At 44.9% G+C, this 12,152-nt stretch overlaps 1 protein-coding gene across 2 annotated transcripts in view; it reads left to right on the top strand.

Annotated features, from left to right (window-relative positions):
• Positions 1 to 12,152, top strand: part of PARP8 (poly(ADP-ribose) polymerase family member 8) — a 168,193-nt gene that overhangs the window by 71,412 nt on the left and 84,629 nt on the right. For both annotated transcript variants that reach the window (XM_056848449.1, XM_056848448.1), the window contains exon 3: positions 10,021 to 10,058. In XM_056848449.1, coding sequence (XP_056704427.1) covers positions 10,021 to 10,058 — 38 coding nt within the window. The remainder of the gene's footprint in view (positions 1 to 10,020; positions 10,059 to 12,152) is intronic.

Genomic DNA, 12,152 nt, shown 5'->3' with positions numbered 1-12,152 from the left:
GTTGTTGTTCTTAAAATGCTTTTTTATGCAGCAATTGGATTTGGAAGGGGGGTTCTCTCACTGTAAGCACTACAAGTAAGCCAATTACAAAGCATCATTTAAAGGGGCGGGGACTTAATTTGAGCTTGGAGACTGCTGGTGCAAAGATTCCCAACACGAAAGTGGGGGTCCAGAGAGCAACGAACCTCAGGTAGGACTCCCATGCATAAATGACCATTCAGAGCCTTCCAAGGGGGTGAATAATGTGTACCGTTTTTACTCAAAAGGAAGATGACCTTGAATGTAAGACAAAGCCTTAAGAAAGTTATACACACATGAACACAAATATTATTGGATATAACTGTAACTTGTATTTGTAACTTTTAAAAAAAATGGAATAAAAATTAGTCTTGCGTTTTGGTAAATACTGTAGTTGGCTTTATTCAGAGAATGATGAGGTGGAAGGGAAAGTGAACACGATCATGATTCTGGCATGAGTTTCAATTTTAGGTTTAGAGTACAAGTTCCTTTTTTTTTTAGGTTGTATATTAAAATTACATATGTGGTTTTGTAAGAACCAACCCAGAGTACAATGATGAGAAAATACTCCGAGTTGGTTAACCTACTTTAGAGCAGTAAATACACATGCAAACACACACACATTGCTGAAAGTGCTGGTAAATTCAACCACAGTTCAACCGTTGAGAGTTTCCATTAGTCCTAGCAGTAACAACTTTAAATTTTGGTGGTTTCCTAGTTCTGTTTCTTTACCAACAATATTCTAAATAGAATATTGAGCTCCTTGGAGAAATGGTGGGCTAAAATATGATTGAACAGTAGGGTTGCCAGCTCCGGGTTAGGGAATACCTGGAGATTTTGGGGGTGGAGTCTGAAGAGGGCAGGGTTTGGGGAGGAGAGTGAATTCAATGGGGTATAATGCCAAAGAGTCCACCTTCCAAAGCAACCATTTTCTCCAGGTGAACTGATCCTTGTCACCTGGAGATCAGTTATAATAGCCTGGAAGTTGGAGGAGGAGTTGGTTTTTATATGCCGACTGTCTCTAACACTTAACGAAGAATCGAACCGGCTTACAATCACCTTCCCCTCCCCACAACAGACACCCTGTGAGGTAGGTGGAGCTGAGAGAGTGTGACTAGCCCAAGGTCACACAGTTGGCTTCATGTGTAGGAGTGGGGAAACAAATCCAGTGAGCCAGATTAGCCTCCACCACTCATGTGGAAGAGTAGGGAATCAAACTCAGTTCTCCAGTGTTTCACAGTGCTACTACACTTGTAATTTTATGGCCTTAGGAAGTTAATTTGTTTTTAGAACACAGAGGCCATCAGATAGTGTTAATAATAGGGCTGCATCTGACTATAACAGAAAAGAGAACAACAAAGAAGAAGAGTTGGTTTTTATAGGCCAACTTTCTCTACCTTTTAAGGAGAATTAAACAGGCTTACAATCTTCTTTCCTTCTTCTCCCCACAACAGACACCTTGTGAGGTGGGGCTGAGAAAGCTCTAAGAGTACTGTGACTAGCCCATGGTCAACCAGCAGGCTTCATGTGTAGGAATGGGGAAACCAGCCTGGTTCACCAGATTAGAGTCCACCACTCTTAACTGCTGCACCACACTGGCTGAATGTCAGAATCTGACAGATTTTGGAGTAGGGTTGCCAACCTCCAGGTGGGGCCTGGAGATCTCCTGCTATTACAGTTGATTGCCAGAGTACAGAGATACATCCCCCTTGAGTAAATGGCTGCTTTGGAGGGTGGATACGGAAATACCCTGCCGAGGTCCTTCCTCTCCCCATAACCCACCATCCTCAGGCTTCACCTCCAAATCTCCAGGAATTTTCCAACCTGGAGTTGCCAACCTTAGGAGGTGGCATCTGTAGCATTATACCCTGCTGAGGTACCTCCCCAAACCCCACCTTCCCCAGGCTCTACCCCCAAATCTTGCAGAATTTCCCAACCCTGCAACCCTGTTCTGAGGAAGTGAATAGTTTGTTGTGACCTCCACTGAGCTGCCTCTAGACTCTGACTCAGAAGCCTCCAAGAAGCCAGACACGTAAGCTGGAGGAGAGCAGGCAATTTGGGAAGACCCCCGTAGGGCAGATGTACCTGGCCCATGTGTTCTAGAACTGGCCCCTGAGGAACCTGCAGTGGGACAGCCTCCAGAACTTGCTCCTAAGGAGCCTGCAGAAGTAGCAGGACTTCCCTCTGTCCCCCGCAGCTGAAGAAGTAGCTCCTTCACCAGAACTTTCCCCTGTCCAGGGCCGTCTTAACACATGGGCACGCTGGGCAGTTGCCCGGGGCCCCCACGAGCATAGGGGCCCCGTGCTAATCTATATACGTTGCGACTTGCTGCCAATTAATAAATAAATACTATATTAAACTATAAATATTTGTTATTGGAAAATGCATATTTAGCATGTGATTTACCAAAGATGATGAACAATGTTAACGCTAATTTGGGTTGGGATTAAGAATAAATACTAAAGTATAATGTAAGAAAGGACTTGTTCATTATGGAAGCACCAATAAATATATATTTAATTTTATTGACCAGTTACATTTTTATTCCTGTGAGTGGTTGTGTAGGTAGGAGCCTCGGTGCACTGCTTTGCCCGGGGAGCTATAATGCTGTTAAGACGGCTCTGCCTCTGTCCCCCAAGGTCCTGGGACAACTTAAGTGCCAGTCCAGGGCCTGGTCCACAAGCCCACCAGGGGAGGGGCTGTGGCTCAGTGGTAGAGCCTCTGCTTGGCATGCAGAAGGTCCCAGGTTCAATCCCTGGCACCTCCAGTTAAAGGGACTAGGCAGGTAGGTGATGTGAAAGACCTCTGCCTGAGACCCTGGAGAGCTGCTGCTGCTCTGAGTAGACAATACTGACTTTGATGGACCAAGGGTTTGATTCAGTATAAGGCAGCTTCATGTGTTCAGAATCTGCCTGTAGCTGGCAGGAGTGGTGGAGGCAGCAGGCTCGTGCCAAGATAGCCCAGCAAAGACAGAGTCCCGAGCTGGCAGTCCATGCTGTACCTCCTGGGCAGGTGATCCTTTGCAGGATGAAGCTTTGCGGCCGGTGGAGGAGCCTATTCAAGCCTTGGGCTGGGAAGGGAAGCTTTCTCAATCAGCCAGTCCACTAGGTAAAAGCCTGTCTTCCTGTTCCAGCTCCATGTTTCCAGTTCCTGTCCATGCTCAGGATTTTATGACATCCCATCTCTTCTGAGCTCTGTCCCATCCCCAAATTCCACCCTCCCTTGGGGTTGACGTGCTACTGCTCTTTAATAAAAATTCTCTTCCTTCATTTTTAATTTGTGAACTGGATGTGTTGTTTGATCTGCATACTGGTTCTGATTATTTATTGTTACATTTTAATAATTAAAAAATTGGACAAAGTTAACACAATGCCTCTTGGTCCAGCACCAATAGACTAGACTGATTGGGATTGTGCAGGAAAAGAATAATCCCCATCCTCTCCTAACAACCTTTGGAGTCCCTTTTTAGGAGATGTTTTGATCATTAGGAAAGCTCTTTTGTTACCAGATGTTGGGCTAATTAATTTGTTTTGTCAAGGTGTGTTGCCCAATGAGCGTGGGATAATTAACAACCTCAGAGTCTTTGCAGTTTGTGTGAGTTTTGCTGGGAAGCGGACTACGTTCCAGCATCCTGCTACCACTTGGTTTGCATAGCAAGTTAATTCAAGCACCTATGTACAAGTGGTAGTTATTCTTTTGTTCGCATGTGGTTAAGTCGTAGCGATTGGCAGTCTGCAAGAATTATTCTTAGCAAAAAATGCAAATTTGCAATCCTTTGACGCAGCACCCCGGTTCCCCCAAGGGGTACTGGAGCATAGGACTAACAGTTTCGATGTGTGACTAATATAGCATACACAGCTGTGGTTTAATTAATCAGCCAAAAGAAGGAGAGTTCTGTTTTGGGTGGTGCATTTTTTTCCTAGCCCAAGTGTTCTCAGAAAGAGTACTTTCTCAGTTCCTTGTGTGCTATTTGCTAAAATGTGGCCTTTGAAGACATGGATTGTTGGAGATTGCCAAAAACACTAGTGTTCAACTGAAATGCATGGGGTTGTGGCGGGCTTTAAATAAATCATTTTGTGTTTCACGGGACATTCTACTTCTGGACAACCTGGAAGACCTCTGAAGTTTACTGGTAAATTAGTGTAATCATTATTACTAATAACAATAATGATAATAACTGCAATAATTTCTGGAACTGCAAAGTCTGCCTTTTCTGTGTCACTAATGCACTTTACCTCCCTTTCAAGAAAAATAGTAGAATAATCCACTAAAAGGACAGATTTGCTTGCAATGCACTCAGAGGCCTTAGAAGGGTAATACTCTGTTTAGGATTGTACTGTTAGCCTACGTACCTTGCCCTGAAGCAGAAACCTATCACTGGCCAGGTGTCTAACATGGCATATCTAAGGTTGCCAACTTTTAAAACTGTTCCCTCCAGATCTCCAGTTCATATCAGTTTGATCAGGTGATGTAATTTAACTTCATGACATGAAATCTTCTCCTGCCCATTTCTACTCATTAACCCTCTATTAAAAAAAGAGGGCATTTTTCCCCCCTGTTCGGATGATAACCCTGTTCAGGAACCAACTCAGGAAGAATGAGTTCCCTCCCCTCCAGAGACCCTTGGAAGAAATTAGGAAAAGCCCTGATAGGTGGTGGTGGTGGGGGGGTCCTCTCTGTCACCAGTTTTTCCATTTAGCTTCAGAGGACAGAACCCTTGTTCCTTCCTTGTATTTTAAAGAAGACACCCCCAAATTGCTGGCAGCACTAGCAAGATCTCCCTCAATGCCTTGCCAATCCCTGAGAGAGCCAGCGTGGTGTAGTGGTTAAGAGGTGTGGTTTGGAGCAGTGGACTCTGATCTGGAGAACCAGGTTTGATTCCCCACTTCTCCACATGAGCGGCGGATGCTAATATGGGGAACTGGGTTGGTTTCCCCACTCCTCCACATGAAGCCAGCTGGGTGACCTTGGGCTAGTCACAGCTCTTAGAGCTCTCTTATCCCCATCTACCTCACAGGGTGTCTGATGTAGGGAGGGGAAGGTGATTGTAAGGCGATTCTTCCTTAAATGGTAGAGAAAGTTGGCATTTAAAAACCAACTCTTCTCCTTCCCTTGTCTCTGCCACTATGCAGGCCCCTTTTAAATCTTCAGCAGTCTCTTCCAGAAGAAGCACACAGGCTGGCAAGACTACATAAGCTCTCCTTTGGTTCCACATTTCTGATGTTTGAGCCTTTGTATCCAGTTTTGCGCTGGTGCAGTTTACCCCGCCTTGCAATTCCCCAGGGACCTCAGCTGGAATCAGGAAAAATCTTCTGTTTATCTATCTGGCCATTACAATTTGATCCCAGCCATCCTCCAAGAAGCTCAAGGAATCATGCATAACTCCCCCCCCCCCCGCATTTACCCTCACAGCAATGCCTGAAGTCGCTTTGGAGAGAGTTGACAAAGAGAACTTTCTCTCCCTCTCCCCAAATACTACAGCTCGAGGGTGTCCAGTGAAGCTGAAGGGCAGTAGATTCTGGACAGAAAAAAGCAAATATTTCTTTACATGAGTGATTAAAATGTGGAATTTGCTGCCAGAGGATGTAGTGATGACCACAGGCACAGAGAGCTTTAAAAGAGGATTAGGCAGATTCATGGAGGATAGGTTTATGGCTATCAGTGGCTATTAGCTATGGTAACGAAAGGGAACCTCCGTGTTCAGAGGCAGTAAACGTCTGAATACCAGTGCCCGGAGGCAGCATCAGGGGAAGGCCTCGGCCTTTATGCCCTGTTGTTGGCCCTCCAGAGGAACTGGCTGGCCACTGTGTGAGACGAGATGCTGGACTAGATGGACCACTGGTCTGATCCAGCAGGGCTCTTCTTGTGTCCTTATATTCTAACATTGTGAGGTAGGTTAGGGTAAGAGAATGTGACTGGCCCAAAGTCACCATGGGAGTTTTGTGGCTGAGTGGGGACCTGAACCCTGGTCTCCCATGTCTAACCACTATACCACATTGCCTCTCCAGTGGCATTCCTGTGCTTTCCATGTGAAACCATGAGAATCCTTGTGACCACTTTCTGAACATTGTTCTGTTGAGGAGCCTTATTTGGGAAGGCAGTAAAAAGGGGCCATCGTATTTTCTTGCCTTATGACAATCTCATCGAATGATGTTTTGAAAAGCCGTTTTTTTTCATCAGCTTCCTCATTGAAGAACTGAATCCCTCCCCCCCCCCACCTTCATTCTTTCGTGATTCCTGGATTTCCACTTGTTGCAATGCTGTCCACAGGCAAGTTGCTTTTCTGGTGGGCTGAACTGTACAGGCTCATAGATTTTGGCCAAAAAAAAGTCTCCCTTGAGAAGGCATCTATGCCTTCAATGCCTTTGTTACTTCAGGCTTTCACTCTCTTCTTTTCACTTGCAGTAGTCAAATCTGATTGGCTACATAGTTTTGTGAAATCAGCACTGGGTCCTCTGATCAGGGGATAAGTGAGGTTATAGGTCATGTAGTAAAATGAATGAGTGACTGAATAAATGACATTAAAGGCATGATCATCTTTGACAACTGTTGAGTTTTGCAAGGAAGGACCATAAAAAGGACCATAAAAAGGGCAGACTCGTCCACAGAATCCTTATCGGTGACAATTCCGGGCCCCAAAGGAGATGTAGTACTGGGGACGTTCTACTGGCCCCCTGACCAAATGGCTCAGGGTGATCTTGAGATGGAAAATGAAATTAGAGATGGAGAATGAAATTAGGGAAGCATGTAAAGGTAATGAAGTAGTAATAATGGGAGACTTCCACTTCCCTCATATTGATTGGATAAGTATATGCTCCAGTCAAGCCAAAGAGATAAAAATTTTAGACATCCTATATGACTGTGCCCTCGAACAGTTGGTCATAGACCCAACCAGAGGGGAGGCGATCCTTGATTTAATACTCTGTGGTGCTGCTGGTGACTTAGTGCGGGAAGTGGATGTAGTTGAGCCAGTTAGCAATAGTGATCACAATGACATCAAATTTAATTTATATGCAAGTGGGAAAGTGACTGGGAAATCTCACACAATTACCTTTGACTTTAAAAGAGGGAACTTCTCTAAAATGAGAAAACTGGTAAAGAGGAAGTTGAAAGGAACAGTTAGGAGGGTTAAATCTCTTGAAAAGGCTTGGGGGTTACTCAAATCCACATTACTAGAGGCTCAGCTAGCTTGTATACCGCAGGTCAGGAAAGGAAGTAATAAGTCCAAGAGGTTACCACCATGGCTAATGGGTAAGGTGAAGGAAGCAATTAGAGAAAAAAAGTCTTCCTTCAGAGACTGAAAGGTTTGCCCAAACAGACAATTAAATCCATACCATTAGAATCTATATCATCAGGGGGGAAATCATGACTGGATGAAATTTGAGAGACTGACTTTAAAACCATTGCTTGTTGCTTGCATTTGGATTTTCCTCCCTGCTTACTAAATAGGCTTTAGTCGGATTGAATTGTGAGTTTATATGATAATTATACGAAAGACAGTTGATGAGCTGGTGCAGCCAGCATTGAAACCTCTCTTGTGAACATCAGGAATTTGCATTAATGTCAATAGCCTGGGAAACATTACATTTTTCAAATAAATTAGTCTTTTAAAGGTGTCTGTCACACAGCAAACGCTTTGGAGCATTTTCGGGGTTTTTTGGCCCCTTGTGAATCCATTTCTTTTATGACCACAGGTGCAAGGTACCTTTTGGCATCTGAAATATATCTAAGGCTGCTGAGGTAGCATTGCTGATAAGTGGTTCTGAATTGCTGCTTGGCAGGAAAAGGCAGCCTGTTATTTCTTTGGCAAACCACGGCTCTCTACCTCTGGAAGAACTTTTAATAGCTACAGTGTTGTATAGTCCTTAGCATACAGAAACAAGGATCTGGGAGACCCAATTTCAAATCCCCACTCCCCCAAGGAAGCTCACTCAGTGACCTTGGGCCAGTCCCTCTTTCTCAGCCTAGCCTACCTTACAGGGTTGTTGTTATTGTGAGGATAAAATGGTGGAGGGGAGAGCGCTGTTATAAGCTGCGGTGGCTCCACAGTGGGGAAAAAAGTAGCGTATAAATATCTAAGTAAATAAAATTAATACTCTGGAAGGATCTGAAAGCTGCACCTCCCTGTGCTCCAATTCTGGAATTAATGTTAGAAATTCTCTTTGTAAAGCTAGAATTACTAAAGAATGTCATGCAGCCCATAGCAGAACTCCAGAACAATCAAGACACAGAGCTGTGGGAAAAATCTACTTCTCTGTTCTACAGATTTGTAGGGATCCTGTCATTCTTTCTTTCATAATTTTACTTTTATGATGGATTATTGCATTAGATTGTATGGATCTGTTATGAGCTGCTTTGGGGATTTCTGCAAAAAATGGGCTATACACTTAAGAATAAACAAAACGTATTAATATTTGAGCAGGTGACGTAGAGGTGCAGAAGTGCAAAGATGGTACTGATTTCCCCACAGTATTTTTAGCGCCCAAATCACAGTACCTTGGAACCTTGAAGCTGCTTCTTTTAAAACTTGCCTAACATTTCATCTGGCCAGATAACTCATCTCAACTCTGTGCCCCTCGAAAAAGGATGCAGTGGGTTGGATCCAACCAGCATTCCTACGGGTGAAAAAGAGGGACCGCCAAGAGTTGTGCTGGGGGTTATGGGAACTGCTTGGCCAAAAGCCACGTGGGGCAGGAGGCTGTAAGAAGGAAGGGAATTGGACAAGATTGAATGAAAATGCTGGCTGGATCCAAACCACTGTTGTAGTTTGCTGGAGAGTGAAACATGAATACCTGAGACCGCATTGGATTGGACCCTACCTCCATCTAAGTTGCTGACTGGGAAGGGGCCTTGCTGATGCGGAGGAAGGCTTGCTCACTTAGCAGCAGGAAGTCCTGAGTTTTGGGTGGCCGGCCGCAGCTAGAATCCTGCCAGAAGTTGCTGGGGGCAGGGACAGTTGTGCTGGCATTGCAGTGGTGTGACATCACTTCTGGTACAAAACTGAACGTGATGTCGTTGTGTTGTGGTGGTGATCTAGGATTCTAGGATTTGTCCAAACCATGAATCCTAGGGCTTCGCCCCAACGTGATGGCATCAGTTCTTACTTTACACTGTGACATCGTGTGTTGGTGCGATGTCAGCAAGCACCCCCCATTTTCCCCCTCACCTGAGGTTGCCAAGTCCCTCTTCGCCACCGGTGGGAGGTTTTTGAGGCGGAGCCTGAGAGGGGCGGGGTTTAGGGAGGGGAGAGACTTCAATGCCATAGAGTCCAATTGCCAAAGAGGCCATTTTCTCCAGGTGAACTGATCTCTATTGGCCGGAGCTCAGTTGTAATAGCAGGAGATCTCCAGCTAGTACCCGGAGGTTGGCAACCCTACCCTCACCAGCCTTAAAAATGGTAGCGGTTTATGGGGACTGATGCTGGGAGGTCTCCCACTATAGTGGGAGAGGTGCTTCTCTATCTGGGATCCATCCCATTCTTTTTTTTTTTTTTTAAATAGAGCATTGTCAGAAATGCCCTGAAGGTAATGTGACTGTAGCAGCTGCCCCTGAAGGGACATGCTTTTCTTGCATGAAATCTACTGTAGTCTAGGGAGCATGAGACTGCAATCCCCATACCTCAAACTCTGTAGACTCTAGGAGAATAGTCCTGAAGGAATTCCATAAATCTTTGCAAGAATTTTGTCAGTTATTTGTAGATTGCAGCTGTAATACATTTCCCTTTAGAAATAAAAAAAAGGCAGAGAGAAGGAAGGGTGCAAGAAATACTACTTTTGAATTTAACCGGTGAGCAATCAATCTTCAGCTCCCCCCCCCCCCCCCAGTGGCTTTGGATCACAGTTAGGCTATTTCCATAGAAGGGAGTATGAAAGTATTGTGCTTTATTTATTTATTTATTTGCACAAAGCCTTTTGAAAGCTGTCAGGGAAGCTGTCAGAAATCTTTAAATAAATATGGACAATTCACTTTTAAATTCTTACAGTTTTTCTTTTCTTTTTACAGCATATCCTATTCGGTGCACGTCTCTGAGGATTATCCAGGTAAAGTGTTACTTTTCTTTGCTGCTGCCCTTTTAAAGATTCTGCTGAAGGCGTTTGAAGCTCGTCCGTGACGGTGCCCCCGGATCACCTTTGTGTTAATCGCATTTCATTAGCACCTTCATTTGCACAGTTATTTCTGCTTTTCGCCCTTCGTTTGTAAGCAGGGTGAAAAAGGAAAGAACTAATTCATGGGAGAGAGATTCTCTCACTGTGGGGAGTCATCGATGTACGTGTTTGTGTGTGTGTGTGTGTGTGCGAGAGAGAGAGAGAGAGAGAAGAGACAGAGAGACAAGGTTGTAGGGTTGCCAACCTCAAGGTACTAGCAGGAGATTTCCTGCTATTTTGACTGATGTCCATCAGACAGAGATTAATTCACCTGGAGAAAATGGCTGCTTTGGCAATTGAACCCTATGGCATTGAAGTCCCTCCCCTCCCCAACCCCGCCCTCCCCAGGCTCCACCCCAAAAAACCTCCCACCAGTGGCGAAGAGGGACCTGGCAACTCTACAAGGTTGGGATGAGAAAATTTCTCTGTCGACGGATATCACCAAGAGGGAAATCATCAGAAAGTGTCAATGAAGGACCTAGTGTCTCATCTCATTCAGATCAGGGCTGTCACTTAGAGGAGGGGAGGGAGCTGTTCTTGTTGGCAGCAGAAGATAGGACTCACAATAACGGGTTTAAATTACAGGCAGAAAGGTACAAGCTGGATATTAGGATTTTTTTTTGTATAGTAAGTGTTGTTCAATAATGAGATGGTGAGTTCCCCCTCACTGGCAGCCTTCAAGCAGTGTCTGGACATATACTTGGCAAGGATGCTCTAGAGTGATCTTGCATTGAGCAGGGGGTTGGACTAGATGGCCTATATGGCCCCTTCCAACTCTATGATTCTATGATTCTATGCCTCCTGGGCAGTGGTGACCCCACTTGCAGCAGCCTCAACAGCAAAGGCACTTATAGTGGGTGGGGTCAGCCATGATTGAGGGAGCACATATAAACCTGATAGTGCCAGGACACTGCTGTGCTCTTAATGGTACATCTGTGTTCTCCTGCTATAGCAGGAGATCTCCTGGCTTGGACTCCCTGTTCCCTGCTGCCACTCTTCGGCATCAGGGGGTTCTTCAGTGTTGTGCCGATGTGCTATGTCATTTCAGGCACAAAGCCGGAAGTGGTTTCAGCACAACACTGTTTCAGCACAACACTGTTGAATTTAGCAAAATCTATAATTTAATCTTGGAGGTTTGGGGTATTCCTAGAACGTCACCACAGTGTGGTGATGTCACTTCTAGTTTCGCACTGGAAGTGATGTTGCTCTTCTCATGACATTGTCCCCTGTCCCCATCCCCCCGCCCATTGCTCCATTGTTCACCGAATGTGACTTTAGTCTGAGTACCAAACAAGGCAGTTATGGCACATTTGGATGAGGAAGGTACAGAATTATAGACATGCACATAATATAATGAGTTCGAGAAGGGTAAAAAGGTGACTATCCATTTGGTCCTACTAAACTCTGTAGTAGGCAGGTAACAGGCATTTTATAAGCAGTAACAGGCATTTTATAACATTCATTATAAGGATGATAAAATGAAAGGAGGATTTGTGCTCCAGGAAAAAGCTTACAACACACAGCGTGGAGGCAAAATGTTCCATTACTGGGAATCAATACAATGGACCACAACGGCTCCTGAAGGAGTCATTACTGTTTACAAAGTATGTTCAAATGAATGTATGAGAGCTAAGCCCGCTGACAGACCCAGGCTGCAGAAGCACCAGTGTTTCTCATGCCAATAGTCTGAATCGTCTGAACTAGCAAGCGATCGTCTGAGACTTAAACTGGCTGCCTTCCACTTTCTCATTGTGGGTAATGGACTTCTGTCTGAGAGGCCCAGTCATTCTGTGACCTCAGGAAGATGGAACTCCCATGCATAGAAGCTACTGGGACTCTCCTGGGACTCTTTGCCAGCACCAGGGCAGGCCCTCTGACTGAGAACAAGAGGAAGTAAATAATGAAAAAAAGATCTCTTCACTTCAGTCTTCATTGTGTCTGGCAGAGGGGTTAAATAAATAAATGGTTGCCAAAGGGAAGCAAAAATAG

This window comes from Euleptes europaea, chromosome 4, assembly GCF_029931775.1.
Source record: "Euleptes europaea isolate rEulEur1 chromosome 4, rEulEur1.hap1, whole genome shotgun sequence".
Classification (NCBI taxonomy): Eukaryota; Metazoa; Chordata; class Lepidosauria; order Squamata; family Sphaerodactylidae; genus Euleptes; species Euleptes europaea.
Note: the sequence above shows the minus strand (reverse complement) of the source record. Positions and strands in the feature narration are given on the sequence as shown.